The sequence below is a fragment of the Xenopus laevis genome, chromosome 2L, assembly GCF_017654675.1.
Source record: "Xenopus laevis strain J_2021 chromosome 2L, Xenopus_laevis_v10.1, whole genome shotgun sequence".
Classification (NCBI taxonomy): domain Eukaryota; kingdom Metazoa; phylum Chordata; class Amphibia; order Anura; family Pipidae; genus Xenopus; species Xenopus laevis.
In genome coordinates, this window is record NC_054373.1 from 129,592,857 (window position 1) to 129,620,576 (window position 27,720).

Consider the following 27,720-nt stretch of genomic DNA (forward strand, 5'->3'; position numbering starts at 1 on the left):
TGAATTAGAACTCCTACAAACTTATTGTTTTAGATGAACTGGCCTCCAATCAGATATATAGGACACTGTGCAATTTGGCCACGCAATTGGATCATTGAATTGGATTGATCTAAATTGACCATTCTTCCTGCTATATTATGTCCAAAAAACCCATAAACATGACAACAAGGGCTTATCTGACATTGTTTTTTATTTTGGGTCATTACTTAATGACCTAAGAGTGAAGTCCTTCAAGATGCAACAACATTACCAATTTTTTATGTAGGTATGCCCAAAATTAAGCTATTAATTTATTAGCAGATTGGGGACACATATACAGATAATAAGGTTGTTGAAATGTATTTTTTGAGTGGCCATCACAAAGCAAAACTGTCCTTATAGGTGGAGAGTACAGGACTCACTTGAACCGTGCACTTGCTAGTGCTCCCTACGTTGTATGTCTGAATGTTGGACAAGTTAGGGAATGATTATGAGGCGGGAAAGGATGACTGGTTGCCTCTTACCCACCTGCCCCACATTTACTGATTGTGGACAGGGTGCAAAGTTTATTTAAAAAACAAAAAAAGAATGCTGACTTAAGATGGCCATAGATATTGAGATTTTTAAAAGATCAGATCATCGTGAGACCACAATTTTGTCAGAATGATTGTACGAATTGACCATCAACTAAAAAGACCAATTTGCCAGGAAAACAAAGGGGAGCTGCCTGCTTGGCCCTGCAAACATAGATAGATTACACTGGGACCGACAAAGATTTTTTGACCTGGCCGATCAATTTCCTGACAGATGTCGGCCTAATAATCGTAAGATGTACGATCGTTCGAATCCCACTAACCGCACGATAATTTTGAAGGATTGGTCGGACTTCCCGAAAATCGCTCGTTCGGCAAGAAGAATCGTCGTGTCTATGGGGAGCTTTACTCTTGTGTTTTGGCATTTCAATAACCCAATCATCAGTAAGTGTGCCTATTTACCACCTACATGTCTACATGCATAATGTAAAAGAATGGTCATATGATATAAGAAGCTGTTGAACCCATTAAACACAAGCTTACACAAGGTGCTTGTTTGTTTGTTTTTTATTTCCTTTCTTTTCTCCATTGTCCAGCAAAGGAGTGCTTAATATATTACTGTAAGTATTTTCATCTCAGTAGCTAAAGACATTCTGTACAAAACAACTTAAATATTTACACATTGATTCATTTGCCAAGTACTGTGTTCACATACATTTCCTTTGATTACATTTTAACTAGACTTTGAAAACAGAAAAATAACATTCATGCAAGCATAATAAATATAGGTTAGTTGATTATAAGTGACAAAAGTGGATACGTAACTGTTTACCTTCGCTTAATCAGTTATTCTTAGCATGATATATTTTTGGTGCAAAGTTAAATTGTTAAATTTTCAAGCAGTTCTAGTATTTAAATCTCCAAAAGTAACCTATTGCTTAAAAATATAAAAAAAATATTATTAATGTAACAATGAAAACATAGAAAACAGCAAATGGAAATTTTTCTACCTTTTGTAAGCCAAAGTAATGAAGAATCTACATTATGAGCATCATCATAATTCTCCCTGAGATTGCATATATGTGTTCATTTACTTAGGTTTTGTTTTTATCAAAAGAGGCACTAGAACAAACATATAGCAATGCCAGACTGAATTTTGGCCTTCAATGTTGAGAGTCTTTTGTAATTTCAAGATAGTGGTTCAAGTCCTTTGTTCCAACACTTCTAAGTAATCAGGCTCTGCTTGGAGATTAGCTTTAAGTTCAAAATATTCATTTTGTGTTTGCTCTACTCGAAGCTTCCGTGGTCTGGAGTACAAAAGGGCTTCCATCAATTTTATTTCTTCATGGCTCCTTGGATAATGTATATCAAGGTCAGGTGGCAAATGAGCAATATTTTTTCTTAAATACTCTGCAATGCCAAGCTGTTTGATCTCATTTTCTTTTTCCATCATGTTTCTATATAAATAGCTGGCATCCTGAAAAGCCATAAATTCTTGAGGGTCATTAGCCCTAAAGTTTACTTTGGAACTTGTTAGGGGTGAATCATTTTCTCTCTCCAAAATACTTCTTCGATGTTTTTTTGAATCAACTTCTGCCATTTCTTCTATGTCTTCTTCTTGTTTTGTAATAAATGGAGGATTCTGATAAACTTGCACTATGGGGTTTGAAAGTTGCTGCTCACAAAGTGTTGAGCTTGGCCTCTCAGTTGTATGATGGGTTGTTTTGTGGCCATACATGCTATACTGGATGTGAACAGGACTTGTTTCTCTGATCTCCCCATTATCCTGCTTCTTTTTTGATTTTCTCCTCCTATGTAAAACTAAAACAATGATCCCTGCTGAACAGAGAACAGTTGTAAGCAAAAGAATAAGGAGTCCAAGTATTACAACAGAAAGTGGTATTGAATCTGAAAGTGATCTGAGTATAGTGTCAACTGTACTAGTTGTTGTAACTAGAGGTGGATAACTGGATTGAATAGAATATATATTTACTAATTCTGGGCATAATATTTCATTTTGAATGGATTTCAAATCTTTTTTCAGTAACGCAGTTGGGTTGCTGCATAGAATTTCACTAACCATTATATTTGTTTTTTGTTGTACCCAGGTTTTGAGTTCTATTATGTTACATGTGCAGTCCCATGGATTCTCCTGAAGTTCAATTTGGAGAAGTGAACTTAAGTCCTCTAAAACAGCAGTTACTGAAAAAGTAACAAATTGATTGCTTTTCAGATTTAAACTTGTTAATGGGACCCCAGAAAAAATATGATCTGGCAAAGACTGAATAAGATTGTTATTCAAATAAAGAATTTTAAGTTTTGACATTGAAGAAAATGTCTCAGGTAGAATTTCCTTTATGAAATTAAACTCTAGGTACAGATATTCAAGATTTGTCAGCCCTAATAACATGTCCGGCTTTAAACTTCTTAGACGGTTTCCATTTAGATACAATTTTTGTAGTTTAGTCAAATTTAAAAAAGATTGTTCTTCTACCATTTCAATATGATTGTTCCCTAAGTGAAGCATTTCAAGGCTTGCATAATCTGTAAAATCTCCCTTGTGTAAAACATTGATTAGATTTCCTGCCAATATTAGCTTTCTTGGATTTTGAGGTGGTGGTCCTATATCTGAAAGACTTTCAAGGTTACGCTCCTGGCAATGTATCAAAGTACCTGGAAGAGTGTGACTTGAACAGTGGCATGGAATGGGACAATAAAAGTCTGGAAGCAGTGTAGGTGATTTTGGCAGAATAAATAATGCTGGATCCTTAGTTGGTGCTTTTTGTACAAATGCGATTTTTGTTGGTATCCGATCATTATTTATTGAAGCAGTTCCAACTAATGACATTGGCCATGAAGGATTTTCAAATTTATCTTGATAGGTACAGAACATTTCATTTTTTAATCTTCTCAATAGTGTACCTTTAAGATTTGGTGGACTGTAACAAACAACATCACCTATTGTGGATTGTCTGGGCATGTTTTCAAGCCAAAGCTTTAGCTGAAGTAAGTCACAGTTGCAAGTCCATTTGTTGTCTTCTATCTGCAACTCTGTGATTCGTCCAATGTGCTCTAATAACCCAACATAAGGCAGGGTTTGCAACTGGTTTCCTCGTAGGTCTAAGTGTGTTAAAGGTACAAAACGAAAAATATTGCTTGGTAAAGACTCAATGGCATTGTCGTTAAGGATAAGCACCTTCAGTTTTGTAAGTTTGCTAAAAGTGTTTGGTTCTATTGTAGTTATGAAATTATTGTCTGCCTGCAGAAACTCTAGATTTTCCAGCCCCTTAAATGTATCATCTCTTAGTATTTCTAAAGAGTTGTGATTAATATGAAGTTTTTTAAGGATACTGAGGTTATTGAATGCTCCTGGTTCAATATCAGCAATGTTATTAAATCCAAGGTGGAGAGAGATGATATTATTGAAGCTTGAAAGCTCATTCTCATGAATTTTAAACAAACCATTGTTCAAAAGATTAAGATCCATGTATTGGAATGGTGGAATATTTATTTCAGACAAATTTATGATGCCTTTTTCTTCACAATTCACAAAAAATATCCCATCCTTCTCACTGCACAAGCATAATGTTTTACATGCAGCCATTGATAATAATTCAGACTCAGTCATTCCAGATGGTATACTGAAGAGTATACAAGAGAGGAATATGTAGATAATCATTATGTCCGGTGATTAATTGGACACCTGTAACAGAAAAAAAGGGTTTAGTACACAATGCAGATACAAGTTACTGTGAATTATACTATATGTAAAATAATTTGCAAACCACCCAGCATTCTTCTTTTTTATTTTAGTTAAATCTACTCTTATTATTGTGCTGTAGAATGTATTATAGTTGCCAGAAAACTTTTTTTTTTTTTTTCAAATCAGACATATTTTATCTGTATATCCGGAAAGTATGTTAATCACCTAAGTTCTTGCTAATAGCTTTTTCATAATTTTTAAAATGTGATGTCAAGAAGGTTTTACATTAAAAGTCAGTCTAGAACTAGGAAAACATACAAACTTCTTGCAGATATTAGTCAGGCTGGAACCATTTTCGAGGTCTCAGCATTTAGTTACTAGAATATTAGAATGTTGGGACTGCATCTTATATTTCAATAGCTACTTCTACTTCTTGGTGCTATTTACCATAATACACATACTTAAAATAATGCTCATACTGTACATCAATCATGTTGAGAGCTAAAGACAAATATAAGGAAAAGTTGAAAGGTTCAACATGTTTGTTATAAATAATGATTCATAGTAGGGATGGGCAAATTTGACCCGTTTTGCTTCACCAAAAATTAACCGCCATTGAAAATCTGCCATAATGCATTAAAGTCTATGAGTGACAATTGTTTTTTGACGTGCAACATTTTTTTTCTCCCATTGAAGTCCATGGGTGTCATTTCTTATGTGCATCATTAAGTCTATGGGCATCATTTCATAGTGCTAAATATTGACCAATTATACTTTAAAATATTATTTTTCTATTACCTGCTATACCATAAAGCTTATTTATTACAGCAGAGGCCTATTTGTAGATTTTTATTTAATTGGCGATGTTCTCCCAACGTCCAGCTTGTTTTGGGGTTCTTTTCAACAGAGTAATGGTACCATCAAACCACCAAACCTTGAGAGCTGAACTCCAAGGACGATTTTTATTGGCTCGGCAAATATTATGGGAGTGATAGAAAAATCAAGGCACAAACAACATGAATCCGACACAATGGTCGGATGCCAACATCGTGCACTGCATCTTCATCTGACAGTTGTGTTGTGTGTAGTTTGCACCTGCAATTTTTCTATCACTCCCATAATATTTGGCTCCTTGCGACTTGTCGAATGCTACTGATCTGACTAGAATCATCTGTGGAGTTCAACCCTAACAAATCAGTAAAAAAAAAAGTCATTCTGTTTATTCTGTAATGTACATCAAGTTTTGGATATAACACAATCCCTCATCAGGTGCTTATTCAAAATTATCCAGTTATGGGTAATGTTAAATAACCAGCCAAAGAAGGATTGTTATATCCGAAACAAGCCTACTAGATGTTGTTTTAGAAGTTCAACAGAAGAATAGTAATTTGGTAAAGTTTTACAAACTACAGGAACTCAAGGTTTACAAACCAAATATTTTTGTGAAACACACGCAGTTATTTTCTACACATTTTACCCCATTTTACAAAAAAATGTGTATTTACTTATGATACTAGGAGCCCCCAAATTCAACAAACTTTTTCTCCACACTCAGATAAACCAAAACTGTCCCTGTTCCTTTAGTTTCAAAATAATTTCAGTGCTCGAAGGGCAAAAGAACCTCTTAACAACTAATTCAAAAAGCTTGCAACATAATTCTGCTCATACACCTAGTGCACTTTATTGCCTGTTGCATTTGTTAAATAGCAGCTAAAAGTCTTTCATTAATACAGCTTTTATATCCCCAAAGCATTTAACATCAACAAAAATCAATTCTGCTACCACCAATGAAAAGCCTAACTCAGGTTTAAGAACATCCTGGCCACTTAGGGGCAGATTTATCAAAGGTCGATATTTTTAAAAAATTTAAAATTCAATCTAATTTTGGCCTATTTGATGATCGAAGTACCCAAAAATTACTTTGAAATTCGAAAATAAGTGCCCCTTAATCTTGAAAGTCAAAGTATTAATGAAATTGCTTTGCTTGAGGATTTACCACCCAGTTTCCTAACTGGTCCATGATGTTTAATCCTAGAAAATTTGCTATACAACTTAATATCTTAATGTCTTAATAACACAAGTAACAGTGAATTAATATATATGTATAAATGTCAAAAGAAAAGTAAAGAGAGAAAATATTATATATTTTATTTCAACTCCTTTAAGAGTCAACCAGATTCTGCACAGAAACACTCATGGCTGCACACAGAAAAAAAAAGAAAGAAAGCTTTAAGAAACAAATGCACACACAAGATCTTAGGGGCAAATTTACTTAAGGTCGAATATCAAGGGTGATAGGCTAACATTGACTTCGATAGGTTTTAGGTGGCGAAATAGGGGGTCGAAGTTTTTTTTAAAGAGACAGTACCTCGACTATCGAATGGACAAATAGTCGAACGATTTTTAGTTCGAATCATTTGATTTGAAGTCAAAGTCGTAGTTGAAGGTTGAAGTAGCCCATTTGATGGTCGAAGTAGCCAAAAAAAACATTCGAAATTCAAAGTTTTTTTCCTCTTTTCCTTCACTCGAGCTAAGTAAATGGGCCCCCGAATGTATAGCACTTAAGCCAAAATGAAATACCATATTACAGTATGTTTAAACCAAAAACTCAGGTATTATACAAACCAAGAGAGTAATTGTTGCCACTAATCATTTGTGATGTATTTTCTGAAACAGATGTGGTTACAAAAAAACCTGCAAAATATACAAAGACCATTGATTTCTCACATAGTGAGACATGATCCAGCTCAGTACCATTGGTCTTATAGATATAGGTGGACATATACATATTTTGTCACAATCACAACTTTTTCTTAGTTTGTAATTAGTGATGGGTGAATTTGTCCCATTTGAGGAAAATTCGCGAAACGTGGTTCAAAATAGCCACAGGTGACAATTTCAATGCCGGCGACAATTTTACGTGCGCCTATTTTGTCCAATTGCATTAAAGTCAATGGATGTGCGTTAAATTGTCGTCGGCATCAAAATTTTCGTCTGCAGCGGAATGGACGCTGGCAAAAATTTGGCTGGACATTTTCCTGGTAGTTTCGTTCATTTGTTTGCCAGCAGTGAAATGCAGAAATTCGCCACAAATTCGAGCCTGCCGGATAAATTTGCCCATCACTGTTTGTAATAAAACACTGCAATGTATAATAAAAAGTCCAGCAGAGAATAGGAATAAAGTAACATTTAAAAAGAGAAAACAGATTGCCTGTTTATATGGGCACAAAACAGCATGAACATTTTCATTATTACTGTCATGAATAAAAAGAGCACAAATGCCTTGAAGACATAATGCACTTGTGTCAAGAGTGGTACATTGGTGAAATATGAAGCATGACTAGAATGTCATACACTGAACTGTTTTTGTGTGATGAAGCATAAGATTCAGGTAATATGAAGAGATATATGCAATAAGAAATAGCAACAAGAAACACTTCCATTGTTTTTCTTAGATAATCACTGTCAATACAGATATGGTGGAACCCTTTCATTTTCAATAATTAAAAGACACAAGTGAGGCCCACAGTAGGTCAACTAAGGCATTTCAGTCCAGTCAATATGTCATTATCTCTCATGTCTTATTATAAGGAGGGTCTGTAGTGGTGTTGTAAAGTAAAGGGAGAATTACCATATTCATTCTCTGTAATTCACACAAATAATAAAAATTATTGAAAGCAAAATATTGTACACTGCTTTCTAAATGTCCAATAGAGTCCACTAGAATATTTAGCACAAGTTTCTATTTACCCTAAGGCTCTTAGAAATCATACTGGTTAAAATGTCTGATCAGGGGCATTCTAATGGTAGTGAAATGGAGAGGTTGTCGTGTTTGTGCTGATATGATGGTGCTATTTCTGGCTAATCCATGACAGGCTCTCTAAGCTTTACAGGCAATTCCCCAATTAAGTGCTATTTAAGGTTTCACTTCATCCTACTTGTGTCTAGTCCCTGTAATCTAAGTTCCTGAGAACCTGAATTCCTGGTTTCTGAGATGTGCACCTTAGTTCCTGTATTCCTGTGTTGCTGTAAGTCGTGTCAAGTCCTAGCTCTGTTTCTGCTGGTCCACTGGTTTTGACCTCTGGCCCATTTGACTGACTTGTTGATTACTACCTGTCTTGGCCTTTGGCTTATTTCATGGACATATTGTTTGCCTGCTCTAACCTCTGTGTGGGTCTGACTCCTGTCTTGCTCCAATCTCTGGCCTAAATACATGCTTGCTTTTCAGCCAACTGACTGCCCTGACCACTATCTAGACTGCCTCTCAGCCTGTCACTGATAATTTTCGTGCTATGTACCTTGTAATTAATTTGCTTATTAAAAAATCCATTATCGAGCACAACGTTGCTCTTGGATTTTTAACATACTCCCAACCCATATCCACAAGGTACAATGCACGGACTCCTTCCTCAGTCCTCATGTGTGACCATGCTTTAGAGGATTCATTATACTACAACATTCCATTTCACTTTTTAATATAATCCTTTTGCCTGTTGCCAAGTATATAGCTTTAATCACCTATGTCTGCTACAGCTATGGGACCGGTTATTTACAGTTCTTGGGAGGTGGGGTTTACAGTAAAAGGGATGTTTTATTGTTTCTCCACATTGTGTAAACATTAAAAAAAATTAATAACGGACTTATGCTATCACAGCAAATATCAAGCACAGAATACTGTATTATTTTTACAGAGAAAAAGTAAATCACTCAAAAACGTAACAACTACTGTTTAAATAGGACTCTGTGGCAAATGGAACTGCCACACTTTAGGCTTTCTGGACCCCTGTAATGAAGCCTATGCTACATGTCTTTACATGGCTTAGTTGGATCAAAGAATTTTATTAACTTGTAATCACGAAACACTGATACATTTTTGTTGGTGTAAAGATCAGACAATTGTGCAACGCATTGCTTCATTATATTGTTATTTCTTCCTTGCAGCATCTTTCATAAACAAGGCAATTTGTGCATTACCCAGGACTGTATTTTTTTTAAAATGTGCTCACCTAATGTAAGCACACCAAAAATGTGATGTTTAACTGGACATCTGTATATTAGCCTTACTGGTGGAGTCCAGGTATTACACTCTATCCTGTTTTTGGGTAAACAAGCCACCAGAGACGTAACTAGAGGGGGGCGGGCCCTGGCGCGGGACGCGCAGCTGGGACGCCCCCTTCTGTATGGCCACATTTACCTTAGAAGAGAGTGGCCTGCGAGCTGCCAGGGGGGCCCTGAGGGGGTGTGGGCCCTGGCCCAATCGCACCCCCTGCTCCCGCAGTAGTTACGCCACTGCAAGCCACCTGAGGTTTTCCTTAAAAAAATAGATTATAAATCATTAAACTGTATATAGAGTTAGAAAAGGCTTTTACCAAGAATCATCATATAGACTCACAGATCCCAGCACCTTATTGACTTCAGTTCCAATCCACAAATCTGAACTTGGAGCCCCTGTCTCATTTATCTACATACTTAGGATCTGTTTTTCAAACAGCTAATATGCTCTAGGAAGCATACTGTGAGCCCCAATTATAAAAGGCCAATTGTCCAATTAATTATTGGCCTTGACACAAACCGAATGAACAGAATCAATACCTATAAGCATTGTTCAGCTAACCTACATAGGGAAATTACAACGTTTAACAGTAAGGTTAAAATAAGCCAGTTCAAATTAAGTACACTCATTTAATTGAAGCACTATGGGTTCAACAAAATGTAACAAAAACAAAATTGTTTTTATCAGTATATTCTTTGCTTCAGATGTTTCATAGTTTTGTTATGTATTTAATACCAGTATTCCCCTGGAAGGTTAGCTAAGCCGCAACTGACTAAAACGTGCATGGGCAGGCTGAGAGTGATGCCATCCACCATTCCTGCAATTATTGTCTTAATCTGGTACATGACTAATGGAAACAAGAAAGGTAATTGCTGTCCATATTTGTTGCCTTGTGTGTATCTGCATAGGTGATGATGCTGGTATTTTGGAAAACAAATGGCATTGTTGGAAAAACGATGGTCATTTGCATCTGAAAAATGTGCTGTATTCCCAAATGAGCCTTTACATGTTTGAGTTCAGTGTGTTTTTTATTTCAAGCATGGCAGAAAGAGTCAATCAGCCAAGTGAAGGAGATTTATACCTAACTATAGCAGGTTTATTCCAAAGGTAATTCTCTGCCAATAGCAGAAGCATTTTATATAATAAAAGCATACAGCTACCTGTTTATCTTTTACTCTTTCCTTTTTTCCATTTCTTATGCAAGTTCCAGAGCACTGACTCTTACGATAGAATCAATGATATGTTCTGGCCTCAGCGGTGGTGCATGCAACAATGAATGGGTGAAACACATTTCCCCCTTAATTCTCATTCCCTGCATTTGTTATCAAAGGTTTCACTGTAAGCAGTGAAACACTTAACAGGGGCCATGCAGTTTATTTCCATCTATGTTAAATCTTTCTACTAGGATGCCACACGGTGTGCCTGTGCAACCCCCTACTTTTTTTTCTGCTGTAAATAAATGCAAGCAGCAGACCTGTTTAAACATATCCAGATTCTTTGTTTACTATGTAAAACCCATGGATAATCTCTTAAACCTGGTATGTTTATATACTTTCTCATTTCCTCTGTATACCAATGCACACTATAAATATTTGGTAAAATCAAAAAAACCATAGTGGAAAAAAACACAGGGGCATCCTGGTCTTTCGTATTTTTTAATGTTATGTTTTATGACATTAAGTGCAAAGTTGATATCTGCAGAACACAAAGCTGGAGGCTGAAGCCAAATATTATTATGTCAGCCTCAAACATTCAACACAACATCAATTTAGCATCTGTCTGCACATAGGTACATCAGGGTCTGTGTGTGCGCATCAGCAGACCTAGTACATGTATTTATTTTCAGTATCCAGGTTTGGCATCCAGAAAGATCTGAATTACAGGAAGGCCATATCCCATATAGTACATTTTAAGCATATACTGTAATTCTTTTTTAAAAAAAAAAAGTATTTCCTTTTTATTTATAATAATAAGACAGTACCTTGTACTTGATGGTAATTACATGAATCTATTTTGGTGGCAAAACAATTATTGCTCTGAATCAAAGGAAGGCCATCTTCCATACAGTCAATTTTCAGCAAGTAATTCTAATTTTTAAAACGTATTTCCTTATCTATAATACCTTGTACTTGATGGTAACTGCATGAATCCATTTTGGTGGCAAAACAATCTTCCTGGGTTTATTAAATGTGTATGTGTTTCTTGGCAGACTGTGATACTGACGCTAAAAACAACTCTTCAAAATATTAGTAAATTAAGGGTGCTATTTAACAAAGGTCAAGTTTGTGAGGTTGTTAAACCCACATCTCAAATGTTTGCTTATTTATGAAAAAACTTGGATGTAAAAAATTTGAATGTAAAAAAACTCGAATGAACGCAATCAGAAAAAACTCAAATACTCAAATTGATTGTAATCTGTTTTCGAGGACAAACCACAGATAAAAACATCTTGCAAGATAAAAACATCTTTAAATGGTTCAAGGAACCTCCAACATTGACTTCTACATGACCACAACAGGTTTTAGCTGGAGTATTTCCGGATTCTGGCTTTTTGCAGCTATGGGGCATAATAAATCTCCAAAAAATTTAGTTTTTTTTCTACACAGAAACATTTGAGTTTTTACTGAAACTACCATAGAAAAAAATAGAATTTCTCTAGAGAAACACAATTTGAACTTTAAAAAATAACCCCCTATAAGTTACCTATAGGTCATGTTGATCATTTTTCACCGATAGATTTGCTTTATACACAGTTAATATTTGAAGTTCTTAAACCAACCTGACTATCTCTTCTCAGCTTGTTAGTTGTAGTTTCTAATGCTGATGAACTACTGCTGCACACATATGGCAGCCGCCTCATAAAGAAACAAGGAGGAGCAGATAGGTAATGTAAAAGAATCAGGCAAAATTGTCATGCCAAAATTATAATTAACAATTAAAGACAATGTTATGACGTAGAAAAAAGGTTTCATTTCTGGTGTCTGGTATTTCTTTCAGGGATATTGATCCTGTTATCAGGAATCCTGTTCACAAGGTCTGGAGACTTTTCTCATTATATCAGCGCTTGGTCAGTATTTTTTGAAACTCATAGAAAATTTCATACAAATTTCCTTCCATCCTATGTCTGCCATGGAGTTTCTTTCCCCCAACCTTTGTACTAACTATATTCAGTGGGAATTGAATAAGGTTGCGTGTCTTTTATATACATTTAAAAATGGATAGGAGGCAGAGGGATTCACCCAGCTGATCTAACTAATGCCTGACTACTTCATAAGATTGATAACTTTTAGTCCGTCACTGTTGTCTTGTGCTAAAGCTTTACTTGTACAGTATGTTGCCCCCGAATTTATTACCATACTGGAAAATTTCATTTTATAGAAATACACACAAATGTACAAACATTACCCTGCAAAAGTACAGGTAAGAAAACATATATTAACCAGCCTAATATCTGTGCACTACATAATAATCCCTGTATCTTAATGTGAATATTTGAAATGCAGTTTAAATGCTCACAATTTATTTGATCTTGCACTGCACCAGTTATTCACCCTGCAATCTAATTCAGTACTTGTAATGCACTGACACAGCAAATTTTAACATATTCTGAAAAATACAAACTGGAACATGGTTACCATAGTTAAATGCCTCAAGCAGAGATGTAATACGTTTCGTGTACCAACAGAGAAAAACACAAACAGATAAAATTACCTTTAAATTATGTATTCCGGGGGAAAAATGTACTCATAACGAATGAATGGATGCAGAAAGAAGTGAAAAGGGGTGCATGATTTAATTTATACCAGTTAAAATTCTGAACACAGTTTATCTCACCCCATAGGTTAATAAAATTCTATTGCTGCATAAAATTTGTATTCCAAGTTAAACCCTTGGATTGGTTCATTTTTTAATGGGTTTTGGGACTATGCAGAAATTCAAAAAGTTGGGGTAAAGTTCTTCAAAATGGTTCTGTTTTCCTTTAAATTTACTGTTTTCCTGTTTGCCTTCACTCTCTGCCTACTTGGCATAGCAGCAAACCTGCTGTAGACTCAGCTTTTTTACTATGTCAAGAAAACAATTTGTTACACTGGGAATCCACTACTACTCTTTAATTAACCATTTGAAAGAAACTGATATGTAGCTAGTGGATCTCTGCTCAACCCTGAGCTGGTAACTCAGAGATGATTCCCTCTTTCCCATTTTACGTGTGTGCTGAATAATATGTACTTGGTTCTCCTTGTCTATCCCAGCCTATGGGACTTCTCTTCTCTCTTTTCTTCTTCTTTACACTTAATTTTCTTCCCTATGTTGCATATTTGAAAAGTAGAAATTAAAAAGAAACTAGGGTAGAAGGGGAAGTAGATTGGGCGGAAGATCAGATCAGGTCAAGGGCAGCCACCTAGCAAGTGTCCATTGAAAGGTTTAGTATCTCCTGAGCCATGCATGACCTGTCTGGTGGTAATGGGCCTGTTAATAGCAGTAGAAGACATATTCCTGCATGTTTCATGATAATTGCACCATATTGTGAGAGAAGTTGAGGATGGATAATGTAAAGTTAATAAAATGGGCCTTCTCTTCACAAGAACTAATTTTAGAAAGTTGACGTATACTAATTTTGAATATACTTGACTTAGTAAAGTATTTGCAGATGTGAGGAAAATGCCTCTTCAAAATTCCATTTTTGCAAGGACCAAAACAACTCCATTCAAACCACATAGCATGTGTTAATCGTCTGTACCTTATTTGTTCTGGTACTAAAACACAACATGCACGTTTAACAGATTGCTAGAAAAGCATAGCACTGAAACCTGCTGGTGCTGCACCATCTTTGCAAATGATTTATTTATTGTTATCTTTTCTCTATATAGTACCTACACATTTACACTGAACTTTACAGCGCTTATAGTCTAAGGTACCTACAGTATCACACACTAAGGTTAATTTAATCGGGAGTCCACTAACCTGCCCCAGTAACTCTAGCCTTCAGGTGCATGCATTTTAACCGTGGCAAAAACTGGACAGGATATTTAATTTTCTTCTTCCTTTAAATACTTTGAATTACAGTCATGTATACCTTGTGGTTTCAGGCTGTAATTTTAAGTTTTTTTTTTTTTTAACTGTACTATATATTTACAAACTGGTTCTAGCAAACACCCTCTGGCTTTTTACTTAAGCATTTTACACATTTTCTTTCAGTGAAATACAAGTTCTGAAACTGGGTTTGAAGAAAAAAATGCAATGCGTAGTTCCTGCTCTTAAGGTATTTACTTCTCACATGGTAAATATCACTACATCCTTACCCACACATTCCATGATTGGGAACTGTTTTTTTACACAGCTGAAAGTCATTGTAAAAGTTATACATGTCAAAGGAAAGAGGTTATTGTGGTTCTTTCCTGCCTCACTGTATGTGTGCATGCAAGAGCTCGGTCTTGCCATATTAACAGCACATTAAAAATAAATTAGGTAATTAATTACAGTAAATTAAACAGCTAGTTGAATCTTTAGGTGAGAGACAAAGAGAGTCCAGCCCTGGTTTGAGGTTTTGTTTTTTGGCAGACATGGAAACACACAACACTAAGGTGTCTCATCTTGGTTGTTAGGTATAATATGCTTACTTGCTTTTATTTTTAGCACTATGTATGATATATAAAATGCAAACAACATGAAAATATTGCTTATTTTTGTGTTTCTGACTTGTTTTTTTTTTTAATTTTTGTTCTGAAGTTCCACCTGTTTGTCACATTGACCCTAGCAACATTAAAGTATAAATAATGCCAGAATGAAGCATACATAAAGTGCCCAACCAGAAAGCAATTGTCATGTCTCAATACTGGTGAATGTCTAGCAGTTTGAAGCCTATATGCTGGGTCACCCAGATAACACCCATTAACTGCAGGATTAACAGCAGAAGCCATGGTAAAGTGAAGGAGGTGTCATGGTTAGAATGAAAATAATAAACAGGAGTGCAAACTGAAAAAACAGATCCTGGGTAGAGGCAGAAGACTGAGCCAAATCCAGTAACGGCTGAGAAGGTTAGGGCTGGTGGAAGACTTAGCAATGTCTGAAAGGCAGGCAAGGTCAGTGACAGGCAGCAGTTAAGCAGGGAAACAGGCCGAAGGTCAACCCAGGGAATTCACAGAAGACAGGTATCGGGAACGAGGTGGGAACAGGAGCAAGGGAAACAGGCAGCGGACACAGAACCAGGCAGGGCACACAGGAATCAGGTAACAATTTATGGTTACTCCATGCATTACACAAGAATGCAGACTTACACCTACTGTATAATCATCAAACTTCTAATCTAGAGCTATGAGCAAGACCAAGCAACATATTTTATAATAATAAAACACTGATGGATACCACTAGTATACATTTAAAATTTAGGCGATTAAACATTTTCACTATGAATCTTGCTTAGCTTATGTTGTGACAGTAAGGTTGTGACATTTTCTTTTTTAGTAAATGATAATATAATCTCAACGCTTCTTAAAGGCTGGTATGTGAATTATTGGATTCAAATATTTGGCCTTTACTTGACCTTTACTTTTAGATATCTTTCTGGTCTGTCAGCTATTAGTTCCTGCCCTGCTGCAGTTTAGATGGCTCATTATCTCATACACCGTCACAGACATAAAAAGTTTAAACACAATATGCAAGCACTCAGATTTCACTCATATTCTATAAACAATTTCTAAAAAAAAAAAAAAAAAAAAAGCTGTTTGGATCCTTACCTGGAACACAAATGAGTGGAAACCCTCTAAAATATCAATGCCGGACAATTTTCTATAAACCACATCATAAAGATTAGGTAACTGACACTCAGATATTTTGCGTTACCATCGATTCTACACTGATGTATATATATCATGGGTTTATCTCCCCTTCAGCATCTAAACTAGGTACACATTTATTTAGCAACATTTGTAACTGTGCATATTTTATTTTCAAAATATTCTGAATATGTCACATATCTTAGATATGACCAAGTAAGCATGAGATGTAGCTCAAAGAGCCAAGACAAATCCAGGTTGAGCTATGTCTCCCCAAGCAATTTTAATTCATGTTCATATCACTGCACATGTCTAGCACAGTTTACTATTTCAGTGTCAGATAAATGCACTCTGTTCAACCCATATAAGTATATATATATATATATATATATATATATATATATATATATATATATATATATATATATATATATATATATATATATATACTTATATGGTTATACATATACATACAGTATATATGTTGTTAGTCAGGCTAGTCATGCTTGTTCTGGGTATTCTATCTGTGTGTAGCTGTTCAGTTCGAATTGCCTGATACTGGGCCTACTCTTCATGCCGACTCCTGAATTTTACCTGTACCTGCTCTCTTACTTTTCTAGTCACTCTGCATGCCTTGACGTTTGCTAGTGACCTAGGCTGTGGTTCTGCCTTGCAACTTTCAACCCAATTAAACCCATTCTAATAACACCTGGCCTGTACAACTATGTAACTCCTCTTTAGCCCTGCCTGTTTTTACTCTTTGCTCACATCTGGATTTTCTGGATTCTTGTATGTTTAAGAGATGTTCAAAGCCAGAGCTGACTATTATAAGCAGAAGAGCAAGTGGAGTCTGAAATCAAGGGCATCCCTTGGGGATCAGCAATGTTAGATGACAACAGCATTTGTTACTCTACATTAATGCTTAATGGTCTAAGGCTATATAAGTCCTACCCTCAGTGTTATGATTGAGAAGAAATTAAGTATATTTATCATGTTTTTTATACTAGATATACAGTATATGCATTTACTGTTAAAAAAACACTGTTGCCATGGGCCTTTTAGCATAGGATGTGATGGATTAACCATGTCAAATAAGATATAATTTGTGAATTTGAGTGTTGCATAGAAAGACCAAAGTCCATGATGAGAAACACATGAAGGTAAGTACAGGCAGTTGACTTATACATGAATAACATGTGGTGAGTACCTGCCCACTCAGGAATTGAATATTAAAATACTTAGGACTAAACTGTTATTTTCTGCCTGGAGGTCGTAAGTAATTTTATAACGCGAATGGTAATTTGGTAGTGGTATGTATTTTGCAATAGTATTAGAGATTAGTATTTAGCTCAGTTTTTAGTTTTGTTCTTTTCCTTGACGACAACTTTGACTAATAACATTTTAGTGTTCTCTAACAAAGCCATTGGCTGGTATTTAAATAGGTCATTGTTTTAAGAAAATAATAATTTTATTTCTCAAACAGGTATATAAATAATACGTTGGGCATATCTGTATATCCATTATGGTAATGAATGTCATGATTAGGTTTCTCTGTGGCATTTAGAATGCTAATCCAAGCCCATAATGAAGATCATTTATCATTAAGCTGTTTAGTCTACAGCAGATGATAGTTTTCTGCCTGCCAAAGAACAGTGGATCAGGTTTTAACAAGAAAAAAGGAACATATACAAAGAATTAGAGATTGAGAGAGGGAGAAAGAAAGAAAGCAGGTCAAAGGTGTGTGTTCAATTCAGAAAGGTATGTTAATTAGTAAGCAAGTGTTTTATACTATTGTCCTGTCAGTGTAAGTCAGTTTCATTTAGGGGCCGATTCACTAACTTCGAGTGAAGGATTCGAAGTAAAAAAACTTCGAATTTCGAAGTGTTTTTTTCGACCATCAAATGGGCTACTACGACCTTCGACTACGACTTCGAAACAAACTATTCGAACTAAAAATCGTTCGACCATTCGACCATTCGATAGTCAAAGTACTGTCTCTTTAAGAAAAAAATTCGACCCCCTAGTTCTCCATCTAAAAATTACTGAACTCAATGTTAGCCTATAGGGAAGGTCCCCATAGGCTTGGCTAACTTTTTTTGATCAAAGGATATTCCTTCGATCGTTGGATTAAAATCCTTCGATTCGAAAGATTTTATCGTTCGATCAAAGGAATAATCCTTCGATCGTTCGATCGCACTACTTGCGCTAAAATCCTTCGACTTCGATATTCGAAGTCGAAGGATTTTAATTCCCAGTCGAATATCGAGGGTTAATTAACCCTCGATATTCGACCCTTTGTGAATCGGCCCCTAAATGTGACATGTCTTACACTTGCATTCAACCACTGTTTGCCCCCTAAGTAAAACAACCCCTAAAAAAATCTTAAATATATTGATAATGGGTTGAATGCAGAGGACCTCTTTTATTTGTCTATATGTATTTTGTGGTCACAGCCTCATTGCACCCCCGCCTAATGGTTTTAAAAATTAGTGGTGAGCACAACTTTTCCTTGTTTGTTATAGTCTTCCCCACTCAACTGGCTTGAATCCACAATCAACAAGAATATTCTTGTAATTTTATTCCTTTGCTATTCAAGCTAACCTCTGCCACTGAATACAACTACCATTTGCTTTAAAATAGGAGACAGAGCTCAATATAACACTTAACAATACACAATAGACATAGATCTGCATGACCGTGCACAAGTGTAATATATATATATAAGGAAATAAAAAAAAAACATTGGTTACGCTGATATTTAATACCAGTTAGATGAAAAAGAGTTTTAATCCTATTCAAGTAAATGTTGCAGTTGTAATACCAGTACAAGGACCTCCACAAATACATGTTAGGCTCTCTCATAATGAGCCCATTTAGGGTATGCGTAGTTCACATACAAAACAAAATATATCAAATGCCAATTCATATTGCCTTAGAACTGATATTTGACAATAGCTTTACTTCTAACAACCTTCAATAAGGAGGCCTCAAAGTTGAGGATGGATCAAAAAAAAAAGAGGGAATAAAAGCATATACTGTTGACCATGACAAAAAATATACCTGAAACATGTCACACTTAAAACCCAAAGTCACTCTTAAAAATTACAAATGCTTTATTAACAGGCCATAAGAAACCATCATCCATCCAAATACCTGAGCAACCGCATATACATTGTTATGAGTATAAACATAGAACGATACAAAAACAAGCCACATGGCCATTAGTTCACGGTTCGTGGATTGAAGCCTAGCAATATTAGGATATGACAAGAGTCAATGTAAAATCAAAGAAAATGTTAACTCCACACACTTCTTTCCTTCTGTATCCCTTATTAATAAATAAATAAAGATAAAATGAAAAAGAAGTGGTGCATTTAAAGCAAAATGCCCTTCAGCATTTAGGCTTCCAAAGCACTTTCACACTTAATGAGTAATCACTCATTCCAAATAGTGAGTAGCTAATTGCAATGAGTCTACTGGGATGGCTTTCATCGATAACTATTGAAGTGTTGAGCTGCATTAGTGCCACATCAGGATACAAGATGTCCCTTACCCCATCAGGCTTTAGTTAAATGTTTTTCTATCTCTGTTAATTGCATGTTTTTCTTACAGCAGAAACTCCAGAGTTTGTTGCATCTACATACTTGTGGTAAACGAATGCAAGTATTAGATTCGTTATCTGGTCCCCTACCTATAGTGAACTAATATTTATAAAAGATAATGATGTGCTTCTGTATTTTACCTTAAATCACATTTAATATTTCATCTTTAATCCTGTTAGCTATGTATCAGGCATCAAAGTAGGCAAAGTAGGGTATTGCATGTTGTAACTTGATACTGAAATGCAAAATAATGGAAAAGATGTAATTTTAAGCTCTGTGGTTTTACTAATCGGAATTTGCATTTTACACATAGCAATATGGAAGCAGTATATGTTATCACATTTATGGAAATTTTTTTACTTTCTACTTTTTGGCAGTAATACCCAGATCTTCGAAGGGACACAGTCCTACATGTTTAATTGCTTGGTATTTATAAACTTAATATTGTCTTTTATTTTAGGAAAAACTCAAAATATATCATAATAACTCAGCTTCATTTTTCTTTTTGATTGGGCACATTTAAGCCAATGGAACAAGTGGCATTTGTCCTCTGCTGCCATCCTGCAGAACACAATAAAAATAGAACAGAAGGGGGTGCTTCAGGGCAAATCAGTTGTTAACAATGATATAATAATACAACCTGTGAGCAAACCAAATGAGCAAATTCAATACACAATATATTGCTTCAGTCTTGGATGCCAATAACACAGTAGACACAGCTTCTTCATGGGTTGGTCAAACCAGTCTACAAAGTAAATTAAAAAAAGGGTGTGCTCCCTTGTGTAGTATATTCACATAAATATATTAAGTAATAAAATTGCACTACAAGATTGCAGTGACAAACTTGCTTATCAAAGTCAGTGCAGTAATACCCAACGTGTTTCATCATAATAGAATTCAATTGGGGAGGAAAATATTCTTCAAACTTGGCAAGCTTCCCAAGCTTTGGAGAATATTTTCTGCCCCTGATGAATACATTTATGTGGATGTACTACACCAGGGAAAGTGTTCTTTTTATTTACTTTGCAGCAGAAAACAGTGGCAAACAAAACACTACTGTGCACATTTCCATTTAATGTAATGTACATAGAGCAGTGCCTGACAGACCTTGGTGGCAAGCAAGTGTTTTGGTCTGCCTGTCACTGCTCCACATGGCTTACCTGGGGCATTTTAGATGCAGTAGTATTAGGAGTGATAAAAAGGGGACAGGTTTATTTTGTTCACTGCTAATTTCTGCTGAATAGCAGCAAAGGCAAATACACACAGTGTTACACTGTGTATAGGCTGTACAATAAAACAGCATAAGAATACACCACTTTTTCCCCCATTATTTTGAAAGAAAAAACATTTTCAAATTACTTCTAAATTAGGTACCACAAACACTCTTTTTAATGGGGGATTTTAGGAATTGCAATTAACAGCATAAACATACATCTAAAGAGAAATACACAGCTTTATAATTATACCCACATATCCACACTGACTGGGTGTAGCCCCAGGCAGATCAAAGAAGTTTGAAGGACACACAGTAGACCTAGATGTTAAGCAGGGGCCCTGAACAGTATCAAAAAGCCTTGGAAAAAAAAATCAGAAAATTAGAAATAGCTTTCTCTAATCAATGGAAATCACCATCTGTATGGCACATTGGCACACTTTCCATCCAAAAAGTTCAGGCCATGTTTATTGGTGACAGTGTTGTTAACAATCTCACAGTTATAAGACATTTTGCTGTGTCTATAGACTTTGGCACACAAGGCTGTTTGAGGGACACATTCATAGCTAGCACAAAAATGCAACACAAAAGCACCTGAAATAGCCCTCCTTAGAGTTATATTGAAATCACTTCTCAATCGCTTGAGCCAACACTTGGCATAAGTTAATATACAATAACAAAAAAGAGAAAGAAAAGTTAGTTTGTCCTTTAATATTGATTCCTTCCACAGTCTCCCAGCTGTACACAGAAAGTATCAAACATAAGTGGATCAGCGCCTGGGGCAACAGAGAGACCAGAAACACTATATAGTATAATAAGTTCCAATTAGATTTGGATGACACCCTGTGTGTTTGATACTTGGCAGCGGTTAGTTGCCTGGAAAAATATACAAACGTGTTTCCAGGCAACAATTGGCTGACAAGTGTTTCTCATGAGAATTCACTGTAAGGCCAAGGACAGATAGGGGGCTGGCTCTGCTGCTCTCAGCATGAAAAAATATGCAGGCTGAGAGCAGCTGATCTGCTCCGTGCCCCATCTTCATTGACTTGAATAAGATCCACTTGCATGCAAACACGTGAAGAGCAGCAGAATGGAGGTTGGCCCAACTATGGAAAGCAGGAATTTTCAGGCAGACCTCCGCTGTTGTGTGCACACAAGCAGATCTTATTCAAATCAGTGGAGATGGGGCACAGAGCAGATCCGCTTCTTTCAACCTGAAAAAATAAGCAGGCAGAGAGCAGCAGAGCCAACGCGCCATCTGCCCTTGGCCTAAGTCTTTTGTGACTGTTTCAGGCCATGTAATGACTTGTTTTAGGGAAAATGTATTATAGATAAAATCAGTTTACAAAAAAAAAAAAAGAAAAAGAAATATGAGGATTGCTTTTTTCAAAAGTAATATTTAACTTTTTTTGAACAATGGTTCCTCGGGCCCCCCTGGCCTACCTTCCCTAAACACTGCATCCTCTTTCTAAGTCACAATTCGTTTTTTCAAATACAAATGTATACATTTACATATTGGTAATAATGAAATTAGAAATTAATGGTAGGTGGAGAACCTTTAAAAGTGAATTCAGGGATCTAGGATCTAAGATTAAGAAAAGGTCTTTACCTGGGCCACAACTTTAGGAAGACAGCAGGACCCTAGGGAGCCAAATGTGTGGCTAAAGTCAGAGGGGGCTATTTACTGATATCCAAATTCTTCTCATTAACTCAATAAAAAAGCCAGATCAAACTTCCATCCACAATTTTACCTAATTTATCATTGAATAATCTTGATAAAGTCAGTTCGGAGAAAAATTCAGAATTCAAGTTATTGTTAAAAACAATTTTTCGGGTTTTATGACCGAAACGCTAGAATTTTTGGACAAAACTCAGTGCAGACCATGATATCTTCAAATTGGACATGGGACCTTTGCCATTGACTTCTACAGGACCCCAACAGGTTGGAGATGGAGTATTTTTGGATTCTGACTTTTAGCAGAATCATGGTATAATAAATAGCGAGAAAGATTTTGAAAGATTTTTTCATTCAGACTTTAATAATTAACCCCCTTAGTGTATGAAGGGGTTGAGTTTTTAGAGCACTGGCTGATTTTTACTTGGGGTCTGCAGTGCTAGTGGAGAGAAAGGCTAATTGACTGGAGTAGTGTTTAAACTAGACAAGGGGGAGTATACGGGCATCTCATATATTTTTGTCAAGCACATTTCATAGGGTTAAAAAAGGGAACACAGGTAACTTGAAACATTTTAAAATGCTGCTTAACAACTATATTTTTTTGAGTATATTCCACTTCTAAGCAAGGAAAGGCATTGCCAAGTAAAACCTTTATTGTTTAATAGAAGCACTAGTGATGAGTAACACAAGGGTTGGTCTTGGTCCTTTGTGTTTTAATTTGTTCATTAATAACCTTGAGGCTAGCATTAAATGTACTTTCTCTATTTTTACTACTGATACTAAATTATCTAAAGCAGATAAAACGTTGTCTTGCATAAAAATGGCATTCATTCAATAGATGAAAACATAATTCTGCCTCTTTATAGGTCCCTGGTAAGGCCTTATCTAGAGCACGCAGTGTAGTTTTGGGCTCCAGTCCTTAAAAGGATAGAAATGAGCTGGAGAGACTGCAGAGACGTGCAACTGCAATCTGACTGCTAATGAAATCTTAGAATTTAATTATTAGGAAAAACTGTCAACAAAACTGTCAACATTGTGTGCTGTAGAAAAGGTGCTTGTGAATGGACATGATTACTCTTTACAAATACATAGGAGAGAGACATAGCAGTGTATTGTATTTCCTATAGAATTTTCCAAGAGAAAAAGGATCCAAGAACCTCAGACCCTATTTAGACAAAAAAAGCAGCAAATGTGGTTCTTCACAGTGAAGTCAATGAGGTTGTAAAATGTTCGGCTAGATGATGTGATGGTACAGTAGATCTATATGTACACATACATATATACAGTACCTACATACATATATAGTTGAGGGTTGAACCTGATGGACTTTTTGTCTTTTTCCAACCCAAATTAACTATTTAACTATATAATATGCAAATGAACAATTTACATAAGTTATAATATAGAAACAAATAAATCTATGGCTATGTGAAGGATAGATCATGTCAGACAAATTTGATTGCTTTTTAATGATGAGGTAAGTAAGATGCTGGACAGTGTGTGGGGGGGCAGTAGATATGATCTATTTGGATTTTGCCAAAGCTTTTGATACTGTGCCTGGGCTTAATGGAGTTGTTTCCACATGGTTAGAAAACTGGCTACAGGATCAGGTACAGATGGTGGTTGTTAATGGTACATTCTCTACTGGGAGTAAGGTTCTTAGTGGGGTCCACTTTTATTTAACTTTTTCATTAAAGACTTAGGGGAGGGTATTGTAAGTAATGTATCAGTATTTGCAGATGACACAAAACTATCCAGCCCAATTAATCATCCAGGATGTGGCATCTTGCAACAGGGACTTGACAAAATGGCAATCTAGGCAGCTAAGTGGCAAATGAGATTCAATGTTGACCAATTTAAAATCATGCACCTGGGATGTAAAAATATCCAAGTCACTTATACCTTTAATGGGACTGCACTAGGCAAATCCATTATGGAAAAGGACCTTTGAGTCCTTGTAGATGATAAACTTGGCTGTATCAAGTAATGCCAGTCAGCCAGTGTCGGACTGGGACACCAGGGGCCCACCCAAAAACCTTAGACCAGGGGCCCACTCTCAGTACTATTATAATTCCTCTCCTCATGCAACCTCTATTCTGCTAGTCTCTTTTCTTTACATGCTATAATATTATTCAATCTATTTAGTCTATTTGTTCTCATAGAAATAGGCAATGGCCATGAAATATGACAAATGTTTTGAAGCAGGAGGGCCCACTGACACCTGGGCCCACCGGGAGTTTTCCTGGTATCCCTGTGGGCCAGTCCGACATTGCAGTCAGCAGCATCAAGAGCAAATAAGGTCTTGAGCTGTATTAAAAAGGGCATTGATTAACGGAAGGAAGGGGTCATTCTTCCACTGTATAGAGCAGTGGTCCCCAACCTTTTTTACCTGTGAGCTACATTCAAATGTAAAATAGTTGGGGAGCAACACAAACATGAAAAAGTCCCTTAGGGTGCCAAATAAGGGCTGTGATTGGCTATTCGGTAGCCCCTATCTTGACAGGCAGCCAACAAGGGGCTCTACTTGGCACTATACTTAGTTTTTATGCAATTAAAACTTGCTTTCAAGCTTGAAATTCAAAAATAAGCACCTGCTTTGAGGACCCTGAGAGCAACATCCAAGGGGTTGGAGAGCAACATGTTGCTCGCGAGCTACTGGTTGGGGACCACTGGTATAGAGCAATGGTAAGGCCCCATCTAGAATATTCTGTACAGTTTTGGTCTCCTGTGCTCAAACAGGACATTATTGTATTAGAGAGGGTACAGAGAAGGGCAACTAAGCTGGTAAAAGGTATGGAAAATCTTAGCTATGAGGAAAGACTGGCCAAGTTGGGGTTGTTCATGCTGGAGAAGAGGAGCTTAAGGGGTGATATAACTATGTATAAATATATAAGGGGAACATATAATAATCTCTCTAATGCTTTATTTACCAATAGGTCCTTCCAGCTGACACAATGTCACCCATTCTGATTAGAAGAAAAGAGGTTCCGCCTAAATATTCAGATGGGGTTTTTTACAGTGAGAGCTGGGAAGATGTGGAATTATCTCCCTGAATCATTTGTACAGGCTAATACATTAGATAGCTTTAAAAAGGGGGTTGGATGGTTTCTTAGCAAGTGAGGGAATACAGGGTTATGGAAGATAGCTCATGGTACAAGGAACTAGTCCGATTGCCATTTTGGAGTCAGGAAGGATTTTTTTCCCCTCTGGGGCAAATTGGAGAGGCTACAGATGGGTTTTTTTGCGTTCCTCTGGATCAACTGGCAGTTAGGCAGATTAAAAAAAGTTAAAAGGTTGTACTTGATGGACATGTGTCTTTTTCAACCTAGCTTACTATGTTACTATGCTGCCTCTTTCCCTCCTTACAGACTGGACTGAAAGCCCCGGGAACAGCCCAATGTGACATTAACCTAAGATATATGGCATAAGAAATCTTTCCCTTTAAGGTGAATAGAAAGCCTTGTAAGTAGCCCTCATCAGGTGATTGGAACACAGGTGTATCCCATAAGTGGGACAGTAACTGCCATTTCCACCTGCTGAGTAGCAGCAATTTCGTTGATGTGTGTGCCAAGTCCTCGGTATACTGTATCGGACTCTAGTGAAGAAAGCCAACTTGCTGTTGTTGCACTTCAGCTCCCTGACAATGCTTAACATCACTGTGTATATCCTTTTAACCAGAGACTTAAAAAGTCTAACAAGCAAGCAAATTAACTTAAATAGCTGTGAAATGAGCTGCAAAGGTTTTGAAGTCATGGCTTAAATTAACGATGATTGTCAACTTGCTTGCCAAGCTTAGCAGCAGCAGCCCACTTCCCAGCATCTCTTTCTCAGGCAAATGTTTGATCTTACATGGTGGCCCTTATAAAAATCCCACCAGAGGAAATTTAACCATTATGCCCCCTGGCCAGTCACCCACTGAATAAAGTAAAAGCTTATTTTTACAAGTACAAGCCTATTTTTACAGGCAATAAACAGCATAATTTCCATTTTTTTAATTATACTATATTTGTATATGATATATACATGTAATTGATATACATGTATGCAAAGCATAACACACTACATGTATAAATGACATTTATAAATAACATTCTAAAGTTCACATTTTGCCTTATGCCCCTTACTCTATTTTCCTTTAATTACCAATACCCTCCATATATGTGGTCCTTGAAACATCATCCTACTCAACTTGCCTGTTATCATTTCGCTAATGGTATCAAGGATTGACCAAATCATCCCATGAATATGCATGGCAAATCAACACTATTAAAATTATAAAACAGCTTTCACCCTGCAGCTAAAGTTTACATAAAAGATAAGCCATAGTGTATGCTGTATGTAATACAGATTAATAGACAGTAATAGGAAACAACATTATCCTGGGAAAGAAAAAACCCTCTGCAAATGTTATACAGTTCCAATTTGTTCTGAAGGTCACTAAGTGCAGTACATGAATAAAGCTTTGTTTTCACTTACAGTCTACATCGTGCGGTAGCCAGGATAAATTCTTACCTGGAGAGAACACACAGCAACAAGATCCGACAGAGCAATAATGTTACTCACAAAGGTTCAGTGACTGCTCTACTCTAACTGATTGGTGTTTGCCTTCTTGAAAGGAAAACCCCTCAATGATGAGCATGCTGGTCGCACAATTCACATGGCTGCACACTCAATCCTATTCAGGCAAATCCCTGCCGTTTTAATGGGGAAGACACTGAAGATTTATCTGTTCTGTTTGCAGCCAGGATACAGTAGTTCATCCAATTTTATGTTCTCCTTTCTTAATTAAAATGCAGAGCAGACGTGTCAGTTATCCTGAATTTCTCTTGATGAGTTTAAGCGTGTGCAGACCTTTGTGAAGGAAGGCAAAGAACTGTATATTTAATTATAGGAGTAAAGCTTCCCTTCTGTGCAGATCAAGTACATGCCTGTGTCTCTGCTCGCACTCCTCTCTTTTCTAGTCTTTCTTGTTAGCTCAGATTACTATTAGTCAGATTGCCAGAAGCAGGGAAGTAGGCGTAAACTGGAATATTTCTTACTTTCTGACTTCAAGCCCATCCCAGAAAGAGAGGTAAAATGATGTTTGTGGATCATTTTACATGCTGTGGAGGCTCAGCTCCACCTTTCTACAAAACACAACTGCAAATTATCGGTTATTTAGCAGCTGAACTGAAGACATGTTATAAACC

At 36.4% G+C, this 27,720-nt stretch overlaps 1 protein-coding gene across 1 annotated transcript; it reads right to left on the bottom strand.

Moving 5' to 3' along the window:
• Window positions 1-1,063: 1,063 nt before the first annotated feature.
• slitrk6.L (SLIT and NTRK like family member 6 L homeolog) lies at window positions 1,064-27,720 on the bottom strand. Its single transcript, XM_018247254.2, has 2 exons — window positions 27,044-27,720; window positions 1,064-4,215 (listed from the first exon to the last, which is right to left on the bottom strand). The coding sequence occupies exon 2, from the start codon at window positions 4,189-4,191 to the stop codon at window positions 1,714-1,716; it is 2,478 nt and encodes an 825-aa protein (XP_018102743.1). The 5' UTR covers window positions 4,192-4,215; window positions 27,044-27,720; the 3' UTR covers window positions 1,064-1,713.

Bases quoted from the DNA above. Each gene is read 5' to 3' on its own strand.
- slitrk6.L (XM_018247254.2), bottom strand. From the start codon at position 4,191: ATGATTATCTACATATTCCTCTCTTGTATACTCTTCAGTATACCATCT.